At 38.3% G+C, this 24,446-nt stretch overlaps 1 protein-coding gene across 1 annotated transcript; it reads left to right on the top strand.

Moving 5' to 3' along the window:
* Positions 1-1,234: 1,234 nt before the first annotated feature.
* Positions 1,235-24,446, top strand: LOC103466445 (disintegrin and metalloproteinase domain-containing protein 10-like). The gene is made up of 16 exons (XM_008412006.2): positions 1,235-1,399; positions 7,508-7,658; positions 10,471-10,589; positions 10,706-10,864; positions 11,402-11,502; positions 13,935-14,084; positions 15,567-15,659; positions 15,745-15,928; positions 17,198-17,361; positions 17,445-17,628; positions 18,851-19,001; positions 20,464-20,647; positions 20,761-20,869; positions 22,105-22,325; positions 22,402-22,528; positions 23,106-24,446. The coding sequence occupies exons 1-16, from the start codon at positions 1,333-1,335 to the stop codon at positions 23,285-23,287; spliced, it is 2,346 nt and encodes a 781-aa protein (XP_008410228.1). The 5' UTR covers positions 1,235-1,332; the 3' UTR covers positions 23,288-24,446.

Below are 24,446 nucleotides of genomic sequence, written 5' to 3'. Positions count from 1 at the left end.
CCTTCAAATAATTACTGTTAATTGCCTCTAATGATGCTGATTTGATACTGATGTATTAAATATCAGCTGGTACCAAAGGCGAAGTCTGAGGGTTGTTTTTATACATTCATAAATACGGTTTGTGTAATTAATGTGCAATTTATTCTTATGATTACTTCACAAATTAAAATGTCAGATTTATTTTTTATTTTTTAAAAACAAGTGATTTCTCACTGTTTTTGTTTGTTCTGGATATGATCTCTTGAAACAGATTTACACCAGTTCCTCGCAGTACAACCATGCAGCTAATAATGGGAGTGAGTGTAGGTAGGTGGGTGGGCGGCTGTGGGGATAAAATTAGATCATAAAAACAGAGAAATTCTTTGTAATGACTCCCGGAACACAGTGTGCTAATAATGAAATACCTGCTTTTGTGCTTTTGTGATTGGTCACAGCTTATAAGTTTGTTAAAGAAATATCTTACAATTAATTAATTTTTTTTTCATGCAACTGAACTGGATTTAACAGACACGTGCAGGAAGGTGTGTAGTAACTAGTTACATTTACTTAATTACATTTACTTGAGTAACTTTTTAAAAATATATAAATTTTGAGTATTTTATATGTTGTACTTTTTACTTTTACTTGAGTAATTTTATTATGAAGTATCTGCTCTTGAATAAAATTTCTAGATTTTCTATCCACTGAATGAGAAACAAACGTGTTTTAACCAAAAATTCACCAGACACGACACACACCTGCGGTTTTTATTAAAGTTTCATAAGCTTTATAGTGAGTGAAAATGTTTTCTTTTGCTTGATTTTGTAATTTTTGTTCTTAAAATACCTAAATTTCCACTTAACTTTACATTGTGGTCCATCTGATGATGCAATTTTTAAATCTAAAACTTTTAATGTTTGGATCAGTTAGTCACCTTTTTGGCAAATACTTCTTTACTCTTGAGTAATTTTCGGGGGGCTTTTACTTTTACTTGAGTAAAAATCTGTTGAAGTAGTGCTTCTCTTACCTGAGTACAATCTTCAAGTACTTTCTCCATCTCTGCGCATGTAACATAATGCGACAGTAGAAATGGTAACTTTGACGTAAAGTCCCTGTAATGGTGGATTTGTCCCGTTTAACACCAGCGCTTACAGCATCTTGGGTGTGCTGAAACGCATTCAGGCTCGGATCATGACCGCTTTTGGGGGAAGGGATCCCAGCTGCCCTGCGTGTGACGGCACGACGCTGGAGCTGGAGAGAGGAGGCGATGAGAGGAAGCTGCAATAAACACACAGGGCGTCTGCGCCTATCTAAATAGGACAATAAAGTGAAATAGGTATCAATGCTCTAACAATGGATTTGTCACCTCCGCTTCCACTCAAAGTTTTCCTCTTCGTTTACTTGCTAAACTACACCCAAGGTGAGTGGGGCATTTTGGGGGAGAAATCTTCGCAGGGGTGGGAGGAATACGCGAAGCAGTAGCTGTAGCAGCAGCGGCGGCGGCGGCGGCGGCGGAGGCTGAGGGGGAGCAGAAATCCCGATAGCCCGCTAGCTAACAGAGAGGGATCAGCGGGGCCTGCTTGTTGTGAACAGGACTGCACCCTTTTCTCACTTCAAGCTAACAAAAGATGCGTTGCGTCAAAGCCGACGGGGATTTACGCAGTTTGTTGCTGTAAACCGACAACGCAGAGTTGTTTCTGTTGTGTTGTCACTGTTTTATTTTTGTATATCGTCGGCTTCGGCCCCGGTTCTGTTGTTATTGCGCGAATGGAGCCGACAGCCATTGTTATGAGAAGATGGAGAAGCCGACTGGGTTAGCTCGATGCTAACCTTCCAGTTAGCCGCTAACGTTAGCTGTTTTTGTCAAAACCCGAGGCTTCCAAGCTTATTTTCTCTTGTACTGTTTGGTTAATGTTACTTCATGCAGACATCACTATAATTTAACATAAATACAAGAATCAGTGCGGTATTGCCAATGTAATTGCTCATGGAGATTGTTGGGAGCAATTTTGTAAACATTAACAACGTACAGGGCTGTGAAACGGCATCCGCCTCCTTTTTTGTCATATTTGCTTATTTCAAAGCGGTAAAAATATAACCAGGGTAAACATAAAATGCTGTAAGATGGAGACTTTATTTATTAAGTCCTACATTTATTGTGAATAACCACATTTTTGGAAAGCTGAGTTGTACTTATGTAGCCACAACCAGGGCTAATTGCTGTCTACCCAGGATAAGAACCTGTCAGACATCATGAAGTAGGCTTGTAATTAAAGATCTGTAAAGGGACAACAAAGCCATTTCTAAGACTTTGTGTCTCCAGCTTTGGAAATGGCCATAAATCACAAAAGAATGATTGATGACTGCCCAAGTTAGAAAATACATTCACATATGGGAAACATTCACGTTTTAACCACATAAAATGAGAAGTCAACAGTGGCTCAGGAGGTAGAGATTCGTCCTGTGACTTGCGGGTTGCTGGTTTGAATCCCATCCGTCTCAGTCATTCTGTCCTTTGGCAAGACACTTCACCCGCCTTTTCTCTTGTTGGTGGTGGTGAGAGGCCGCAGTGTTGCCGATTGTTTGACACAATCAGTGTGTGAATGACTGAAGAAGTTCAAATTGTACAAATGCTGGACATTTACCAGAAATACTTCTTACTTCTCACTCTTTCTTCCAGACGACACTGCCACAAAGTGCTGCCCTTTCGCTGTTACGACCGTTCCCATTTAAACAAGAACATATTTACATTTCAATTTCAATGAGATGTAAAAGATAGAAGTTCTCATTTTAACAAGATTGTGCTCCTGTATTTATTTCCTAGCTCTGACAGTTAAACGCTTCCATAAAGCGAGAGCCAGAAATGAAGAAAACATGGTGCAGTGGTAACGTTAACCAGAATTTGCTCTGGAGCGCTTCATCTCTGCTGCAAGTGATCGCCAATACAATCCACAAATGTATCGCCCTAGAAGTTTTCAGTATTGCAAAGCACTGTTTGGACTGTAGTAACAGTTGCCTGACATATTCTAAGTGTAATTTACTCCCACTTTACTTGCCAGCGTAACATTTAGTCTGTTGTTTGAGAACAAGGGGATGCAGGAGAACGTGTATTTATTTACCACAGATCTCACAATATTTAGCAAAAATATTGCTGTTGCATGATTTATTAGTCACAAAGAAAATGTTGCAGCAATGCCTCAAGTCCTGCTAACCTCAGTCAAATTGTATCCATTAGAGTGACTGAAAAGAGCACAAAGTTCTTCTCCAGTTTGATAAAACAAATCTTGATTATTCCCAAGGCTTTCGGGAAATTATTCTTTGCACTGACAAAACTGAAGTGGAACTTTTTGAAAGGTATGCGTCTGATTGTATCCAATGTAAAACTAACGGCATTCCAGAAAACCATGTTTAATTATCTTTACTGGATTCTGCTCTCTTCCAGTAAATCATAAAAGTAAATGTCTCACCATTATTTAGGGATTTTAAAGCTCAAGTGCACATTTTGCAAAAGGGACATTGATCTGAAACAACCTGGCAAGTCTGTCTCTGAGTGGCTCAAAAAATAAAGTGGCCTAGTCAAAGTCGATATGATTGAAATTAAAACGGTTCTGAAAAAAATAATATACTGAAATTTCTTTACAGGAATTTAACCCCCCCCCCCCAAAATAAAAACTCAAATATGTGAAAGGGCAAATATTAATAGAAATATGTGAAGGTGTAAAAATATCTACACAAATATATTGTATAAGGATGAGCTGTTATTTGGAGTATATGGAGAAAAAGAGCTGGCTCAGGACAAAACAAAATATAAAACATGGTGTTAATATGAACTTTTTTGTTTTAAGGTTTAAGACAAGAGTATTGGCTATGTGAGTAATTTGTTGTCAAACTTTTATTTGCTTGTCTTCAGGTGAAATTGTCAGAGTTCTTGTTACAAAGGATTTGTTGTTCATTCATTCAAAACTGCAAGGAGAAATGCACCGGCAGAAATGAGTTTTAAGCTCAATATTTCATAAAAGAAAAACATTGCTGCTTTACAAGGACAAATGCAACACTTTTACCAAGCTTTTCGCCAAATAATAGTCAAAAATGAGTTCAGGAAACTTTTTCCTCTCTGAAAAGTTGCTGTTGTTAGTCATTAACAAAGTATAGCGTTATTTATTCGTTGTTTATAAATCTTAAATAAAACAACTAAATCATTTTACAGCTATTTGGGACCCAACCGTCATTTTAAATGTCACAACTTTCACTTGCTCTTTTATCAAAATCTGGTGATTTCTCTAAATAGGCGTCTTTGTTTCATTATTTTACTTTTCTGGCATTTTTGAGAGACTTGGCGAATGAGGTAATTCCAGGCATTCTTCACTTCTCACAGTCACCTCAATGAAAAATTTAATGTTACCACCTAAATATTTGATACAGCTTATGAACAGTGAAGAGGCTGAAATCTGGAGCATTTATTTGTCTCTGTTACACAGTCTTTTATTTACAGTAAATTATAGTTCTTTAGTCAGGCTTAATTACCTGCCAGACGGCTCTAATTACATATTGTCTGTTTAATGAAAGTAGTGTCATTTGGAAATGGAGTGGGAAAGCTGCCTGGTTTATATAATCCATTGGTTTGCTTTTATATCAGCAACAAATAAAGAAATCTTCCAGCTTTTTTTTTTTTTTTTTCATTCAAACACATTTTTGTTGCTGTGGATTGACTTCTGTCTGCTTTTAAATGTGAAATGGGCGGATATGCATGAGAAACACTTGCCTTCATATCCTCCTCCTCCCACTCCTCTGGTGGTGAAATAATTCTGCCGCTTCTGCAGATGAGTGTAGCTGTAAAGCTGACACTTACTTGATTTTAATAGATTTAGCTCAGCCTTAAAATATAGACCATATAGAGCTTCTGTAGATTTCCATCATTTTAATCCTGTGCTCCAAGTATATGTCACTGGATCATCCCCAACACATTCAGAACTGTACTACTTATACAACATTTAGCCAAAATGCTGTGACCATTCATCCATGGGGGCAAAATTCTTTTATTTTTATTTTTTTACTTCATTTGGGTTTTAACTGCTTCTTAAAGCAGCCCAAGCGATTAAAAGACCCAACATTTTGGAAATAAATTGGTGTTTTTTGGTGTCTGGAAAACGAGCCATTTCAAAAAACCTCTTAATTGTTGAGTCACACTTCACTGTTACCTAGCAACCACAGGGAAGCTCAGCATGTCTGAGCCCCAGCCCGTTTGATCAGGTGGTTTTATCGCTGTATTCGCTGTACAATGGCTGCTGGAAAAGACGAGTGTTTTGTTGTTGACTTACCATCCAGAAACCACTTCTTGGTTGCACAGAAGGCTCTACTTCTGCTTTTCAAAGACGTGCATTTGTACAGTTGTGCATTGGTTTGCAGCCATTTTCACGTGCGAATGTCAACGTTGAGTTGGGGGTTTGTGTGGCCAGCAGCAGCTTCCTTGCTTTTAAAGTGAAAGAGGCCCTAAAACAACTTATAATAAAAGAGCTCAAAAAAGGCAGAACTGAACAGGCCAAAATCTTGTGCAAGCAAATTTAATGAACATGTTTTTTTAAAGCCCATAGACCTATCTTGGCATGTTCAAGGTATATTAATAAGTTAGACTAAAACAGTTGTGTCCGGTCAAGTGATGGTGATATTTGTATGTTGTCTGGATTACAGTTTATTTCTGCAGATGCCAGCCGACTGGTATCTTGAGCATTTAAAGGTCAGTACTTGGCAGTTTTCATGGTCCTCTGTTTTTGGTCACAGGGGATGAGATTTGTCTACAGAGATGCCCTACACTTGTGGAAAGTCAAAGTAGGATCAATTTTACTGCAGGAGATTAGGTTTTCCCAGCAGTAAGTGATGCTGTTTGCACTGATTGCTGTGTGTGTATTCGCTATTGGCTATTGTGGTGCAAGATAACTCACTGCACCCAGTCCAGAGTGTTATTAAACCTTAAACCTGAACAGTAGAAACTTCTATATACACTGTTTTCAAAGTGCAAACCGAAGCAAAAGAAACAAAACCACAATATTTTTGCCATTAATGACTGTGTGTTTCTCGCTGGAGTTTGACTTTCCAGTGTTGAGTCTAAAGTGCCGTCCTGAGAAAACGAACTTCCAGCTGCCCCACAATAAGACAAGACTCCTTTTATACTTCAGCTCAACTTTCAGTTTTGGTTTTTGCTCTTTTTCTTCTTCTGGTGTTGAATGCTGTAAACCAGGGCACTCAAACTCATTTTCGTTTTAGGTTGAGTCAAGATCATGAATGCTCTTAAAGCGCCGCTTGTACCAGAATGCATTGAAAAAACCTGATTACAAACTGTTAAAATATCAATAAATTCTTAAAATTAGATAATATTATTGAACATATTCTCACTCTGTCCATGATTCTTTAATACTTTTTGTGATTTTTTTTTTTTTTCAATAATAATCAAAGTGTTTTGTGGTTCTAGTTTGGAAATATTTGAGATATTTGCGCTTATTTATGATGGTAAATGTGACTTTTTAAACATGACCTCAATTAAGGCTGAGGCAGCTGGTTAGCACAAGTAAGAGTTTTTGACAATTTATATTTTAAAAAATCTGCAAATTAGCACAAAAAAGTGAGAGGATTTGTTGATTTTGCATGATTTTCCATTATAATTCTCAAGAAACTGGAGGGACTGATTGATAAAACGGATTAGAAACTGCATTGATTTGATTGATAACTTAATGTTTAAGCACACTTAGTGTTTAGTTTATGTTGTAAAGCACTTTGTGACTGTTTATGTCTGTGAAAGGTGCTATATAAATAAAGTTTACTTACTTAGAATCCAGCGGGCCACGTAAACGGTTATGGCGGGCCGGATTTGGCCCATGAGCCTCGAGTTTGACACATGCTCTAAAGGACTCACTGCCTTGGCAACTGAACCACTACAAATCAGTTCAGTTGGTAGTTAAGCATGAAGTTGATGAAAATCTCGTGTGTGACTTTATTTGTGGTTAAAGGTTTAGTGGAGGGATTTGCTTTAAGATTAAATCTTATTTCCATTGATTAGGTTTTTGATTCTCCGTTTGAGATCAGGCAACTTTTAAATAAAATGACAAATCTTGAGCAGGGATGCACAAAATATCGTCATTAACATCAGTATCAACCATTTTTTAGCATATCTTCCTATTCTCTAGTTGCCTTTAGCTTTCAATCTGTCAAGTCTGACTGTAAATATTATCAGTTTTTAAAATTATTGTCAGAGATTATCTTCTTTGTCTGTAGTGATTTATTACTTGGTGCCCCTTGCAGCCAATGAGTAATAAGCAGTTGTATACGTCTATAACTTAAATGAAAATGTATTTCTTAACCTACAGAAATAGAAACACATCTTTCTGTGAGGAAAACATGACGTCCTGTGTGATTCTGCAGTTATTGACAAACTTTGGTCTAAATTATGAAACAGTTCTTGACACTGGTGGAGATGATTGCGGCTATCCATCCTAACGTGTGTCTGTCTGTCTGTCTGTCTGGTTTCTCCCTGCAGGACACTATAGGAACCCTCTGAACAAGTACATCCGTCATTATGAAGGCCTGTCCTACGACACGGAGCTCATTCACAGCAAGCATCAGCGGGCCAAGAGGGCAATCTCCCATGAAGACAAGTTCCTTCATTTAGATTTTCATGCCCACGGAAGGTTGGTTGACCTTTATTTGTGACCTCATGTGTTATTTGTTTGCAAACTAATCCCTTGTGTACGTATTGTTGTTGGTTAAGGGTTTAGTAGAAGGGATTTGCTTTAAGATTAAACCTCTTTCTCTTTTTTTTTGCATTTGTTCCCGTTTACAGGGGACATTTTAGATCTGCACTGCAAAAAAACAAAACAAACAAAATCTTACCAAGTCTTTTTGGTTTAGCTACTAGTACAAATATCTTAGTTTTGTCTTATTTCAAGTGTACTAACTTACAAATAACATTTCAGCAAGATAAAGGAGCTTGTTTTCAGTAATTTGTTCCTTGATATTGATGGGAAAAGCTCTAGCAAAGCAAAAACACACAATCTTAGCAAGTGTTTTACTGTTATTTCGAGTGCAAAGATCCTAGTTAACGTGAACTAAGACAAAAGTAATTTAAAACTAGGTTATCAGCAAGATATAGAAGCTTGTTTTAAGTAAATAATTCCTTAAAATTGGTGAAGTTCCACTGGCAGATTATTTCTTTATAACAGGAAAAAATGTCTTGTTATAAGTAAATTTATCTGCCAGTGGATCTGGTACTTTTTAAACTAATATTAAAGAACAAGCTTCCATTTCTTGCTGAAGAGATACTTGTACATTAATTTTGGTTTATTTAAAGTGTAATAAGATATTTGCACTAGAAACTAGACTAAATATACTTGGTAAGATTTTTTTTTACAGTGAGATTATTTCACTTACAAGACATTTTTTCCATGACAGTGGATTTTGTACTTTTTCACCAATATTGAGAAATTATTGACTTAAAACAAGCTTCTATATCTTACTGAAAACTTGTGTTAGTTTTGCCTTATTTCAGGTGTATTAAGATATTTGCACTAGAAACTAAACCAAACATACTTGGTAATATTTTGTGTTTTGCAGTGTGAAGTGGATATGAGTTTTAAATCTAAATCTTCAGTTGTTTTTTGTGTATTTTTAATTTTTTTTAGATGATTCATCAGTTGGTTAAATGCAAGATAAGAAGAAGCATCTGAGGTTTTAATTGTCTAAGTTGTGCACATCTGCTGCCCTTTTCCCCATATGTGATAGTATCTTTATATTATTGGGGCTTCAGATTAAGCGTAAGCGTTTTTATTGCACATCCAGGAGGTGATTGCGGAGGCAGATGCATTAAGATCTAAAATAAGTACTAATTTCACAGATGGGAAGATGCATATAGTTTGTCCCTATTTTGAGGAGGAGGTGCTGGATGGCGTCTAAACTCCATCACAAAGTCACCACCATCTGCCTTCAAACTTGGCAAGGACTGTTTATCATCCTGGATGTAACAGGACTCGCTGTTCATAAACCCTGATGCTGCTTAAATAAGGAAGAGAATAACCGAAATATAAAACTGTGCAACAACATACACAAATAGATTTTTTTTTTTGTTTAAAAAGACTATAAGATACATTTTGTTTTCTTCAGTTCTGATTCATACCTATATTTTTCAACCCAACAATCTGATTCTGTTTTCCAGATTCGAGTGTTTTCTGAGTAGTGCTTGCAGGATGTGATGCAAAACGTTTGTTGTGGAAATTAGGGGTTTGTTTACAGCAAAGCAGTGGGTTGGGCTCTCTGACTGTTTGAGTGGTGGGTGTGTGTGTGTGTGTGTGTATGTGTCTCTGTGTGTGTGCGCGCTTCTTTTTTGTTGTTGATTGCACTCAGACTCACTTGTGTAATCCCAGCCTCAATGTCAGAAGAAAACACAGGCCAATTGAGTGGAGTATGAAACAGAAACCGCAGTTCATGTGTGTGAAAATCATCTGTTTTCCAAGTAAGACCTGACATTGAGATATTACAGCAGCTCCAATGGATGTTGAGATTGTTTCTGTTGTGCTGTGTTACTTTCAGTTCAACATTTATTCCCCAATTTAGTCCTTTGATTCTAGTTTCATCATATTACCTAAAAATGTAAAACGACCTATAATGTGATCAGTTTTGTTGTTATTTTTAAAACAGTTATTGGGTTCTTGAAGGGAGGGGGAGAGTATTATGTATTTTCCATTTAAACGCACAATCAAGTATCTATGTCGACATAAGTTATGAAAATGTTGCAAGTATAAAAACAACTTAAAAGAAATTTGACTTTGTGAAACGGCTGAAATTTTCAAAGGGGAAGTATTTTTACACATTTTTGTACTTTCATTTGGGTCTCGAGTGCTTTTAAAAAACAGCACCAGTCATTTTTTTGGTATTTCCTAAAATGAGCCATTTCAAAAACCTCCCTATTGAGTCACAATCGAAAGGAATTACGCTGTTACCTAGCAACCCCAGCTGAGTCCAGCCCGTTTGGTCAGCTGGTTTTACTGCTCTATTTGCTGTACAATGGCTGCTGGAAAAGACAAGCGGTTTGTTATTGACTTACAGTTCAGAAACCACTTGCTGGATTCTTGCTGGTTGTGCAGGAGGCTCCACTTCTGCTTTTCAAAGACGCACGGTTGTATAATAGCGCATCTGTTTTCAGCCATTTTCATGTGCGAGCGTAAACGCTGAGTTGAGGGGCGTGGCCAGCAGCAGCTTGTTTGGATTTAAAGTGACAAGACACCCTAAAACAGCTCACAATAGGCAGAACTGAGCAGACTATAATCTCATTGCCTACGGATGATTTGGAGCAAAAACTGTAAAGAACATGTTCTGTATAGACCATATTTCAGTATAGGGTGTCCTGACATGTTCAAAGAGGTACAATAGAGCTGGTCCAAGTGATGAATCAGTGAATTGATGAATAAGTGCAGGCAGTTTTGTGACGATCTCCTCGTGTCATTTCAGGCATTTCAATTTACGGATGAAAAGAGATACAACCTTATTTCCTCCAGATCTGAAAATAGAAGTTTCAGGAGAAGAGATTCCATATGATACCTCTCATATCTACACTGGAGAAATCTACGGTAACCCGTGTTTACACGTTAATATTTCAGTGATTTTTTTTTTTTACATGCTGTGATAACTTAGCATCCAGTCCCGTGTGAGTCTGAGTATAAAGTACCATGATTTGATTTCCCAGGTGAGAAAGGCACCCTGACTCACGGCTCCGTTGTGGACGGTAAGTTTGAGGGCTTCATCCAGAGCTACCACGGCACGTACTACGTGGAACCAGTCGAGAGATACCTGGAGGGCAAAGACGTGCCGTTTCACTCAGTCATCTACCACGAAGATGACATACGTAAGTCCCTACACTCTTCACCTGCTCACATTCAATCAACAGCATCACTTCCTCAAATCTAATGTGTAATTTGTTTCATGGAAATGCGTAACAGGGAAAGTGCAAGGTTAGGGCAGCTGAGCAGATGAAAGCTGACTGGTGTGATTGCCCCCCGTGGGAGCAGAGATACCCGGGGTTCTCATTAGCTGAATAACACAATCCTTCTCTCTGGCTTATTTATGCTCTCCACACAATGTTGGTACAAATAGTGAGCACCAAGCACACTTCACTACAGCAGCAGCCTTTAATTTCAAATCATCTGCGAACACATAGCAAGTTGCTGTGGGGCAAATTAAACAGGATTGCGAGAGGAATCGCTAATGAGTGCGACGGGAAAGTAGCGACTCACACGCTGAAGCGAGGCGTATCAAGTGGCGTATAAGTACATCCATTAGCTGATCATGAATAGCACCAGGAATAGAGTGACTCAGGGGGTTAAGTAGCTAACATTGTCTTTATAATCCAAACAGTGTTTGTGTCTCTGCCTCTGTCACTCAGACTATCCACACAAGTACGGCCCCGAGGGAGGCTGTGCTGACAGCTCCGTGTTTGAGAGGATGAAGAAGTATCAGGTCTTCGCTACAGAGGAGCCACCCAAGGTGAAAATAAAATAAAATATATCAGGAAAACACGTGACGAGCAGTAGTTTTATGGCTTGAGGAAATACTTAAATGCCTTTCTGGTTTGGGTTCATTGCAAAAATATTGATTCTTAATACTTGGCAGCTTTTGTTTTGGCAGATAGATGGGGAAAAAATTATTTTTTTTCCATTTCAACTAAATGGAACCATTAGAAAAACTGGTGTCTGGCCAAAGCTGCAATACGGGCAGTGAAACATCTTTACACTTTAGTGAAGCAGTTTCCCATGAATTTTAATTTATTTCATAAGGGAAGGTGCATATTAATCACCACGAGTAAATTAAAACAAGCATGTAAATACGGCAGATTTAGCCACAAGGGCTAATTTTCATCTGCAGCCCCCTGCCAGGTTCATGCAAAAAAAAAAATTATGAAAAATAATTGACACAAACAAAACAAAACATATGGCAAAGTAAAAGAAATGAGTAATAATAAAAAAAAGCAAGTTAGACACATAAACATTTAAGTCCATTTTAAACATGAATGCAGTTTTTTTTAATTAGAAGCTACTGTTTAAATGATTTTCTAAAAACTCATTAATATTTCTAATAATGACCAAAGGAGCTGAATAATATTTCACAATCCCTCCTACCAGCTGCTCTTGTGGTTGCATTTGATTGTAATTGTAACTGAATGAAGTTATTGTTTGTTGCTCCCTGGAAAATCACCATTAACCAAATGAAACTGCATACATAGTGCCCATATAAGTAGTTTAACACACAGAAGTGTCTCTGTAAATTAGCATATTATAAAAATAATATTCAAATAATTCAATTCAAAAAGTGATATATAAATTCATGAAAGATATTTTTAGACCTATTAAAGAAAAACATTTTCATACAGGAATGTTGTCATGGTTTGCATATTCACTGTTGCACCCCTGACAGACACCAGCTGCGTTTCCATTGGCCATAAAATTGGCTTAATTAAAACATGCTAATTTAGAAAAAAACCTCATGTTTCCAATTAAAAAATAATATTTTTTTTCTTTAGAATGATGTAGGTTTTCAACCGTATCAAAATTTGTGTATTTCACAAACACTTCTTTCGCATCAAACCATTTCCAGCAGTTTGTCTGCAGCAGCAGCAGCAGCAACGCGTTTATTTGTAGCCACCGGCTTCTCCTTGGATCTCCTACAGAGCTGTCGCAGCATCGCACAGCTCATCAAAAGTTGAGTTCGTCATTTTAAAGTGTTGGATCAGTCTCTGTTCTGTTAAATTGGCTAAATACTATTTCCCAAAAACGCTGCATATAAACACAGCCTAGATAAGACGCCAACGTTTCTCCTGATAGATGAGCGCTGGTGACATGGCTGAAATATGAATATATCTCATGTATTTACATATGTCACCACCATATTTCTTTTGCATGAACAGACTTATTCACGTGTGATTTTAATTGTATTTAGACTCAGGAATTGCAAAATTGCGGGGGGGGGTTTTACATTTGCAAATCATCAGAAATGTTTTGCACACAGGTTTTTTGCTTACAAGTTCTGACTACAGATTCACCAATCCAATATTAATGCATTTATTGGGTTTGGATATTGGAATAAAAATGCAAAAATCTAGATTGTTGGTGACGATGTGTCCGATCCATAAGGGCAGATCTATTCAGCCTAATTCTATCCTTTGTGCTCTGAGTGACGTCATGCTTCATTGTTTATTTTACATTATCTTTAGAATTCCTAATGGTGAAGGTTTGTTGTAGTTTGACCAAGATAGTCAGCCTATTGTTTTTGTCTAGTGTCTTTATTATTTGTTTTACATCGCATTTTATTCTCCTAATTGCTCTGACTGAACAAATTAAAGTTGTTTTACATGTTTAACCAGTAGCTTGTGAAGCTGTGGGCATATTTAAGCTGTACTGGTGCAGAGTTACCATAGTTTAATACATTTATGTCTGTGTTTAAAAAAAGAAACGTTTTAAGTGAATTCAGCTGTTTTTCCTTATCGGATCGGTATCTGCCGATTCATGTCCTCAGATGTTGACATCAGCAAAAGATAAAGTGTATTGGTGCATTCATAGTTTTGACCGAGAAACGGCTTTGGTAGAGAAACTAAAAGTAAATTAGAGCTGTCATTCCTGCAAGCCTTCATCAGCAAAATTAAGAAATATTTCTCTTTTTGTGTAATGAACTTAAATATTATGAGTTTCACTTTGTGAATTAAATTTCTAATTCGTTGAAATGCATCTGGAATTATTTTGCTTTGATTGTGGTTTTGTTTAATCTTATCCATCTCTTAGCTAAAATCTGATTTATGAACATGCCGTGTCTTAAGAGGGAAACTCTAAAAATACTTCCCATTACTTATTTACTCACTGTTAGGATGAAAAAGCTATAAATATGTTTTATTTAGCTCTCTAAGACTCGTGTGCCCCTCACATCAGGAGCTCCACACCGAAGTGGAGTCTGAAGGCCCCGTGTTGCTGAGGAAGAAGAGGATGGCCCAGGTGGAGAAAAACACCTGCCAGCTCTTTATTCAGACCGACCATCTTTTCTTCAAATACTATAAGACCAGAGAAGCTGTCATAGCTCAGGTAAGGCACACGGCAGCAACACAAACTAAACATTGGAAACTCTGGCAGCATGTAAACGGAGTCAAAATACTTGAAGTTGTGGCTGTAAAATTGAAAAATCTATTAAAATACAAACAATTTGCAGCATTACTTTAATGAGTGTTTTCTCTCTTACGTTGGCACCAATAATCAACCAGGTTTCTACCTGAAATAAATGATTTATTTCTATGGCATTAAAAACGTAAAGTATAAATTCCAAAGCCTTCCAAGTTAAAAACCTCTGAACTGTTCAGTTTGATTTTAGTCTAGTCAAATCAGTTAAGTTTTCTATAATTGATATGTTTAAAGGGAATTAACAAAAAAAAAAAAAGTTCCTCCTGGTAGTTTTTATACATTTATTATAAAGCACAAATTATGTTTAAGTGAAATCTGAAATCACTGGAAAATAACAAAATATATAACATAAGCTGTACTTATTTGAGCTAATTCACTTTAATGCAAAACATAAATTTATATGTACTTGAATAACTTCTCAGTTAAAAGCTGAACTTATCATTGGTTTGAACTCCATCCACCAGGTGGCGCTTCACTAACCTTCTGTTTTCTGTCCAGGGATAACTTGCATCCCTGGTGGCAATTTTAGCTCCGTTATTAGGTTCAATGAGGCTTTGCAAAACAAGAGAATATATGATGTGATGTCTTGCCGTACTTTCATTCACTCTGAAGTATCTCCAGAAGCCTGAAACTTTTCATGCGGGTGCTTGAAATCCTTGAAAATGCTTACATTTCAATCAGATTTTCAAGGTTTGGAAAGTGCTTTATTTTTGTATAAAGTCCTTGAAAGTTATTCATATTCGAACTGCATAGTTTTGTAATAAAGTGCAATATAATGTTTAATTAAAAGTCTAAATTTGAGAAACATTAATTTGTTTCATACACCAAATAGACATTTTACAAACATTTTTTTTTATCTCACTCTCAGACTAAAGCTTCTTGTTTTAGGTTAGAATAAAATTATTTGCGTTTGTTAAATGTCAGAAAACTTTTTTGTAAATCTTTGTGTATTTTATCTTTTCAGCAGGAAGACCATTTACCTTAACATGCTCAGTTTAATAAATATTTTGTATTCCTAATGGCTTAATGAAAAAGCTGGCTTATATTTTAAACATTAAACAGCATTATTAAAATTGGAGGATTGTTTGTTAAATTAGTGTTTTCTAAGATTTTAGTTCTTAAACCAGTCGGATGTATAAAGTGTGAGAAAGACATCTCAAAACATAAAATTGTATTGTATCTTTACTTGTCCCGGCTGTAAAATGTAAAATACTTTTACAAGATGGTATTAATAACATTAAAAATTATATGTAATAGATCATTGAAATGGTATTTTTGAAGTTTCATTTGTACTGTTTTTATCTGGGAAGTTTGGTGCTGGGAAAGTTTGAAAAGTGCTTGAATTTTACTCTGGGGAAAGTGAATTTAAAGGAAATCCTGTGTTGGCAGATTTCCAGCCATGTCAAAGCCATTGATGCGATCTACCAGGGCACAGACTTCATGGGCATTCGTAACATCAGCTTCATGGTGAAACGGATCAGGGTGAGTTACACCAACAGACTCTGTGTGACTCTGAAGTTTTAGTTTTCGTCTCCCCCTCTGAACCCGATCGCCTCCTCCCGTCTAGATAAACACGACCAACGACGAGAGAGACCGATCCAACCCGTTCCGCTTCGCCAACATCGGCGTGGAGAAGTTTCTGGAGCTGAACTCAGAGCAGAACCACGACGATTACTGCCTGGCTTACGTTTTCACAGACAGGGATTTTGATGATGGCGTGTTGGGACTGGCCTGGGTGGGAGCCCCCTCAGGTGCTGGAATATTCCTCAGCAACTTTTGGATTCATTATTATTCTATACTGGCAAAAATTGTTTTTATAAAAGGACAATTTCACTTCAGAGTGCATTAAAATTTGACTTGCAAATTAGAACTGCAGCTTCTGAAATTTACAAATAAATATATGAAAATGCCTTAAAGTTGCAGTATGTAGCCTTTATATAAATACACTGCTCAAAAAAATAAAGGGAACACTTAAACAACACAATATAACTCCAGGTAAATCAAACTTCTGTGAAATCAAACTGTCCACTTAGGAAGCAACACTGATTGACCCGGCGAGGGTCAATCACGTTGTCAATCAGTGTTGCTTCCTAAGTGGACAGTTTGATTTCACAGAAGTTTGATTTACTTGGAGTTATATTGTGTTGTTTAAGTGTTCCCTTTATTTTTTTGAGCAGTGTATATATATATAAATATATATATATTTTTTACATATTTGTTAAAACTGTCAACATGTTGTGACGGTACAATATTAGATAATTTGGGAAAAGATTAATCTCCTCTACCTCCTTCCTGAGCTACTGTTGCAATTTGAAGAAATGCAACACTCCTGACCAAAACTGACCAATCAGAGCCAGGAAGTGGGTCTTAACACTGTCAATCATCCTTATGTACTCGTCATTAAATGTGCTAATGGCTGAGAAACAACTTAGCGTTCCAGGAAAACCGTTTATCTGCTGTCAGATAAGCTAGTTAGCTTTCAGGCTAATTGAATGCTAGTTAGCATTCTGTCTATGCTAACTAGCCTGAGCATTCATGACAGGCTCTGCCAGCTGCAGCATAGCAGAGAGCAGGAGGGGAAGAGGGAGGGGTATGAGCAGCGCCACACAGAGGGTGATTGACAGCGCTGAGACCCGCCTCCTGGCTATGATTGGTTGTTTCTAGTTGACATTGGGAGAAGGCAGAAGACCTTGATTTAAAAAAAAACAAACATTTTTTAAACAGACTCCTTCTCATTCTGTACTGTCACATCATAGTTTCAAGAAATATGTAAAAAAAAAAATGTTATAACCTTGTTAGTCATGCTACTATGATAATTTGAGTTTAACTTAATGCAACTTTTCACTTCAAAAACTGTTATTTTCCTTTGAAATTCTAGTTTTGCATGTTTAATTAAAACATTTTTTAAAGGTTTTTGCTAATAAGACTGGATTTTACATTTGACTCAATTATAGAATCAACCACTCTTGGTCTCTTTGAGGTGCAAACATCTTTCTGAACTTCTCCTTCCTCTTTTCCAGGGAGCTCTGGGGGAATCTGTGAAAAAAGCAAGCTGTACTCCGACGGAAAAAGGAAGTCTCTCAACACTGGTATAATCACGGTACAGAATTATGCCTCCCACGTACCTCCAAAAGTCTCTCATATCACTTTTGCACATGAAGTAGGACACAACTTTGGCTCCCCGGTATGTTACTTGCACGTTGCACATGTAACGCGTGGCATACGCTCGTCTAACCTCAGGTTTTTCTTTTCTGCTTTCACTCGTAGCATGACTCCGGAGCCGAGTGCACCCCAGGAGAATCCAAAAGCCAAGACAAGAAGGAGAAGGGCAATTACATCATGTATGCGCGAGCCACGTCGGGAGACAAGCTCAACAACAATAAGTTCTCCTACTGCAGCATTCGCAACATCAGCCAGGTTCTGGAGAAGAAGAGGGGGAACTGTTTTGTTGGTGGGTTTTACTGCTTCGCGTTGGCCCGCATTTGAACTTCTCTTGTTGAGGAATCAGAAATTCAAACCCTGTAATCGTTCTTATTCAGCTGCTCCCTGCAGCGGAGAGCAGAGTCATCCAAAAGTCTTCATTAGAAAATAAAATATGGCAGCTGGAGGTGATCCTGCAGAGCGGCTCTAGCTCCATAACCCAATCTTGGCTTTGGCATGGTATTATTTTTATCTGACAGCATTTGGCAGGCTGAACAACTGCCTTTGTTGTTTTTCTTTTGTATGCAGATGGTACATTTGGCACAGCTTTAAAATGGCTACCTACAGAAATTAAACCTTTATTTTTAACATAATTCCTACAGCGTTAATACTATTAATTTTGGCCTCCCAATCATTTACCTAAAGTGTTCTTTCTTCAGGGCTGAATAACTGCAACAAGCAATCTCACTTAGTTTACTTTATTAAAAAACGTATTTTGACCAGATATGTTGCAAAGTTCTGCCCTGAACTTGATCACACTTCCTTAACTGTGTTGTTTTCTGGAATGGATCTCACTTCAGATTCTGTCCATAAATGTTTTGCTTTAATAAACCTGATATATCTTTTCCAAATCCCCCCTAAAAATAACAAACTCAGGAAAGAGAATTTTTTTCTAAATCAGTTTCTTTCAATTATAAAAACTTATGAAACTTTAACAAACACTGCAGGTGTGTGTCTGTGTCTTTGGTGAATTTTGGTTAAAACATGTTTGTTTTTTTTATTCAGTGGGTTAGGGTTAACCCTTCATCCAGGCATTTTGCTTAAGTAGAAGTAACAACACTTCATAATAAAATTACTCAAGTAAAAAGTACAGCGTAGTTTAAAAAAATAAACGACATGCTTAAAAGTAATTTTTTTCCCCAGAAAAGACGCTCAAGCGAGTAAATGTAGCTATTTGCTTCCCAACTCTGGTTATTTATTGTGTAATCTTTCCACGCTGAAAAATAATAACAGTTTAAATAAATTATAAAAAGAACAAAATGAATGCATTTGAATTAATAAATTAATGCAGTAGCAACAAAACCTATCCGCGCTATTACATTCGTTATTTATCAACAGTATTGATGAATTTCTTGACATTATATTCCTGAAAGATTTGTTAAACATTTTATTTAGTGTTTTATTTTGGCGGTATTTGATTTCCTTTAGCTTCCAGTTTTGTGGCGTATAGCTTTGTGTTTTCTTTGGCTCAGAATCTGGCCAGCCTATCTGTGGGAACGGCCTGGTGGAGCCCGGAGAGGAGTGCGACTGCGGCTACAGCGACCAGTGCAGAGACCTGTGCTGCTACGACGCCAACCAGCCCGACAACAAGAAGTGCAAATTAAAGCCCAACAAAGTCTGCAGGTAAGAAATCAAACAGTAAGTTAATCTAAAGTCGGTTTATGTTGTCGCTCGACTAATGGTTGGAGTCGAAGTTTATTTATGTAGCTCATTTACGACAGCCTCAGTTGACCAAAGTGCTTCACAACAAACATCACCGGTGGAGAAATGATAAAATAGAAAATAATGTTAAGTTTATTGAAAATAATAAGACGCTTATAAATTTGGCAAAGATACCAAAAGCTGATCATCTGAATAAGAAACCAAAACAATACTTAATTTTAGCTGCAGCAATTTTCTGAGTGATTAATTATTAACTTTTGATATTATTTTCTATTAAATAGACTAAATAAGCATATAGCTGTTAAATTTAGACATTTATAAAATGGAACAAAACAGGAACCTCTTTGGTTGCTGAATAGAAAAATAAAAGACAAAAACGATAAAATATGTTCTATGGTTCCTCTTGAAGGAAAGTTTATTAACTCATAGCAAACCTCAAAGTCAACTTTAATTATTGGCTTTTTTTTTGTTATTTTACTAATTTCCTGCCTGGCTTGTCTGTCATATTATCTTTGTAGCACATGAGAAATTTTTGAATAAGAAGTTGATGCTGCTCAACGTCATGCAGCTCGGCTGAACGAGCCAAACTAAGGCGGTGAATTAAGGAGCTTTTTGACTGTTTATATTCCAAAACGGAACCAAATAAAAGTGCATTTTGCGCACACCAGACTCTATTTGGGCCGTTTCTCTTTCCCATTCGTGATCTTTATTGTCGGTTAGTAGGAAACGTTTGGCAGGCATTATCGCCACCTGCTGGTATGGAGTGTGGCTCAAAATATCTGTTCTTTTACGATTCTGTTAAACAACTTTGTTTTCCTTAAAACTCCAGTTAAAATTTTTATACTTTTACTTTTTTAATGCAGTAAATTTGTTAAAATAAATCTTTTATTTTTTTCTAAATTCCTTCACTTTTAACCTAATTTATGTCTCATATCTCCATCATACTAAAATCACATCTGCTATTGTTTCAAATTCTGCACAATACTGACATTTTTCCATATTGTGTTTACTTATAGTAAATATTGTGTGACTGTGTGCGGGGGCACGGACTTCCTGTTATACTGGGATCTCGGGAGATTCTTAGAGACTCCCTGTTATATTCTTCCATCCACTCAAAGACGCCCCTAGGGGGCGCGCCCCACAGTTTGGGAACCTCTGATCTAATTTGACTTAATCTTTCCCGCCATTTTGTTTCTTTATCAACTGTTTCTGCTGAAGTTTGACCAGTGGCGCCCACTGCTGGATGGCGGAAAAACTACAACACTAAAACACTAGTCTAAGCGGATGCTATTAGTTAATTGATTAGGGCAAATTTTGAACTAATAAACCATTAATCGACAGTTGTTACAGTTTCTGCATGAGGAGGATCAATCGGCTCATGCCTGACTCGTTTTGACTCGGCTCTGTGCTCGTTTCCCATCAGCCCGAGTCAGGGTCCTTGTTGCACTCCCGAGTGCAACTACAAGGGTCGCAACGAGAAGTGCAGGGAAGAGTCCGAGTGCGCTCACCAGGGCATGTGCAGCGGCGGAAGCGCCCAGTGCCCGACCTCGGAGCCCAAGGCCAACTTCACCGCCTGCCACGGCGAAACTCAAGTCTGCCTCAACGGGGTGAGCGCCCGAACGTTTCGCACCCGGCGCCGGCAGAGCTGGTTGCTGTAGCAACGCTATTCTCACACTAGTCGGTGTCTGATGTCGCCTGTCCTCGTGCTCCTCCCCCGCAGGGCTGCTCCGGCTCCATCTGCGAGAAGTACGGGCTCGAGGCGTGCACCTGCGCCAGCCAAGACGGCAAGGATGAGACCGAGCTCTGCCACGTGTGCTGCATGGAGAAGAGTGAGCGGCTTTATCTGTTTTTATATAATAACTTTATTTAACCAGACAAAACCCATTCAAGATCCAGATCTCATTTTCAAGAGGAAAATGAGCAACACAAAAGTAAAACAAATTCAAACACTGCAAAAACACAAAATCCTACCAAGTATCTTTGGTCTCATTTCTAGTGCAAAAATGTCTCAGTTCACTTGAAATAAGACAAAACGAGCTTCACCAAGATGTAGGAGCTTGTTTTAAGTCATCCATCCATTTTCTTTACACCCTTGTCCCTTAGTGGGGTCGGTTGCTGGTGCCCATCTCCAGCTAACGTTCCGGGCGAGAGGCGGGGTCACCCTGGACAGGTCACCAGTCTGTCGCAGCTGTTTTAAGTCAATAATTCCTTATTATTAATGTTTCACTAGCAGATTAATTCACTTATAACAAAATGTCTTGTTGAAAGTGAATTAATCTACCAATGGAACTAGAACTTTTTCATCAATAGTCAGGAATTGACTTAAAACAAGCTCCTACATCTTGCTGAAAAGTTACTTATGAGTTAATTTTCTCTTTTTGCAAATGAACTAAGATATTTGCACTAGAAAATAAACCAAAATTGCTTGGTAAGATGTTGTGTTTTTGCGATTACTGTACAAACTTAGACCTCGACCGTCAGTTTCAAATCTTTGGTTGGATATTTATTTGTACAAAGTTCTTTAAATGTCCTGTGAGTAAATCGTTTTCCCTGTTTATCCGTAACAATTTTCACTTTCAATATCTAGCAGTTATTTACAATTTGTTGTCTATTAAGAGTAAACTGAAGTAAAACCTGCTCCCTGGAGTGAAATTACCATAAAAACCCGATATTCGCTGGAAAGCAAAACGGCTCCCCTTTCAGAAACCGATGGAAACTTTCAGGTATCGCAGAGTTACGGTACCGTAAAGTTGGCTTGTGAAAGGGTTAAAACAAATTACAAAACAGTTTAAAAGCACTGACACTGTTTAATAGAATCATGTTGCATGTTTTTTTAAGAACCGCTCCAATGAAATGTGACCCAACATCTTTAGTTCGGACTGGAGCCGATTCCATCACTCTTGCTTCCATTTCTCCGTTCAAACACATCCAAGAGAAAAATGTTGTTGCAGTGTCAAGATCTTTGCAGGGGAGAATTTAAGTGGGCAGCAGCCAAGCCGGGTGGAGTTTTATGTTTTTGTCTTAGTCGACACAATGCAAATGAGAATCTGATCCGTTTCCGCAGTGAACCCCAACACCTGCAGCAGCACGGGGTCGGAGCGCCTGGCTCGGTTCTTCAATAAGAAAGTCACCACCCTGCCAGCGGGATCGCCCTGCAACGATTTCAAAGGTTACTGCGACGTGTTCATGAAGTGCCGGCTGGTGGACGCGGACGGGCCGCTGGCCCGGCTAAAGAAAGCCATCTTCAACCCAGAACTCTACGAGAACATCGCAGAGTGGATTGTGGTGCGTACCGAATCCGCTGGACGTTTCTTGGTTTTAAGGTTAAGATTAAAAGGTTTGGTGATGATTCCTCCTGCAGGCTCACTGGTGGGCCGTGCTGCTGATGGGCATCGCTCTCATCATGCTCATGGCGGGTTTCATCAAGATCTGCAGCGTTCACACGCCCAGCAGTAACCCCAAGCTGCCTCCGCCCAAACCACTGCCAGGTCAGTTCCTAAGCTTTCTACACACAGCTCTGGAAAAAACGAAGAGCCCACTGACACTGAAAACCTCCTGGTTTTTCCACCACATGTTCATTTCTGATCTCTTCCTGAGTTAAAACATCAGTATTATTGTTTCTAAAGGAACATGGACTTGTTTTCTTTGCATTGAAAGCTCTGCGTCTTTTTCATTAGTTTGACCACAAAGAAACATTTCAGAGACATGCTGTCACTAGTTCATAGAATGAAAAAACAATGTTCATTTTACTCAAACATTTACCTAAAAAGAGTAACATATCAGAAAATGATCATCATTTTGTTTTTTCAGTGTCAGGGGTTAGAATTGGGTTTATGTGCTCTACCTTCCTGGTTTTAGTCAGAACTCCAGCAGCAGCGTTCCGGATTAGATTGATTCTTTTTTTTTACTGTAATCAATGTTACTAAAGTTAAACACCTAGACGAGTTTCTCTAGATTTCATTTGGACATTAGTCCTCTAATCCTGGAAATGTTCTTCAGGCGATAGAAAGCCGACTTTCTCTTCTGGCCTTGAAAACTCTTGAATCCGCTTTGCTTCGTCTCCAGGCACGTTGAAGAGGCGACGAGCGCAGCAGCACGCCAGCTCCCAGGTGCAGCACCAGTCGCAGCACCCCCACGCCCACGGCGGCCAGCGACAAGCCCGGGGCCAGCCGCAGCGGCAGGCGCAGCCCCAGAGGCACCACCGTCAGCCCAGAGAGAACTATCAGATGGGCCAGATGAGACGCTGAGACCCCGCTGCCCCTCCTTGCAACCCCCAATGCCTTGGCTCCTCCTCGTGCCTACAGTGGGAAACAAAAGCGTCACTCCATCCAAAGAAAAGCCTGACACGGTTGTTCGTCGTCGTCATATCCTCCGATCTGCAGACAACGCGCTCTACGCGGAAGAAGAGTAAAAACTTTGTCCAACAACTCAGCCGGCTCTTTGCGGAGTGGACTCGACCATCAGCCATCTCCAGTGCATCGTTTTCCATCTCTTTTTGTTTTTCTTTTCATTCCAAGGAGTGCCAAGGAGAGTTAAGGAATCATGTGTAGCGTTAGTACATCCTGTGACGTGTTTTTCTTTCTGTTGCGATCTTCGAGTGACTGCCGGTGAATCGTTCTGTGCTTCTTCTTCTTCTTCTTCATTTCTTCTTCTTCTCTTTGTTTCTTTTTCCCACCTCATCATCCTGACCAGGAATGAGAGAAACTCAGTGGGAATTTGTGGCACTTTTTATTTCTGACTTTTCATGTCGAGCAGCAAAAGAGACAGGCTCTGGTCTCCTCATGCAGACTATCTTCTGCATGTGACTGTAAATATTTAGTGTATCATAAGTGAAAACAAACTATTTCTTCTACTGTAAATGTGTAATTCTTCACTACGTTTCTTTTCTTTTTCTTTTCGGTTAGTGCTCTCAGGATTCTTACATAAATGAAGGAACGTTGAGGATTCGACGCTCTTGAGTCGGATCGCATTCACTTTTATTTGATTACAAGATTATGAACAACAAGGGCATCATATCCCTGTTTTTACGTTACGTTTTTTTTTTTTTTTTTTTGGTCTTGCTAACGTTATGGTTTTTTTTTATCATGTTGTGTAAGGAGATGTAGCGTCATGGGAACAAATATGAAGGATCACATCACTATTTGATCATGAAGAGTGACACTGAAAACGAAGGCTAGGAGTCTAGGAACGAGTCATGTTAGTTTACATGAGTGTGGAAATAAATTTTTAAAAATGACTAAAAAAAAAGTAAGATTAAGTCATTCTATTATTCCTCAGATAGCAAATCTAAGAACCTTTCCTTGTGGGCATGCAGACACATTTATTACATGTGGCTTTGAATTGACAAAGGTCTGTAATATCTGTAATTCACTCAAAAGTACTTTATTTTTACGGCTCTGCAACGCA

The sequence above is a fragment of the Poecilia reticulata genome, linkage group LG6 (assembly GCF_000633615.1).
Source record: "Poecilia reticulata strain Guanapo linkage group LG6, Guppy_female_1.0+MT, whole genome shotgun sequence".
Classification (NCBI taxonomy): Eukaryota; Metazoa; Chordata; class Actinopteri; order Cyprinodontiformes; family Poeciliidae; genus Poecilia; species Poecilia reticulata.
This window is presented reverse-complemented; position numbering and strand designations above follow the sequence as displayed.

Excerpts from the sequence above, each read along its gene's own strand:
- LOC103466445 (XM_008412006.2), top strand. The coding sequence starts at position 1,333 with ATGGATTTGTCACCTCCGCTTCCACTCAAAGTTTTCCTCTTCGTTTAC. Across the intron at positions 10,590-10,705 it reads CTACACTGGAGAAATCTACG|GTGAGAAAGGCACCCTGACT; the intron begins GTAACCCGTGTT and ends TTGATTTCCCAG. Across the intron at positions 15,660-15,744 it reads TCATGGTGAAACGGATCAGG|ATAAACACGACCAACGACGA; the intron begins GTGAGTTACACC and ends CCTCCCGTCTAG.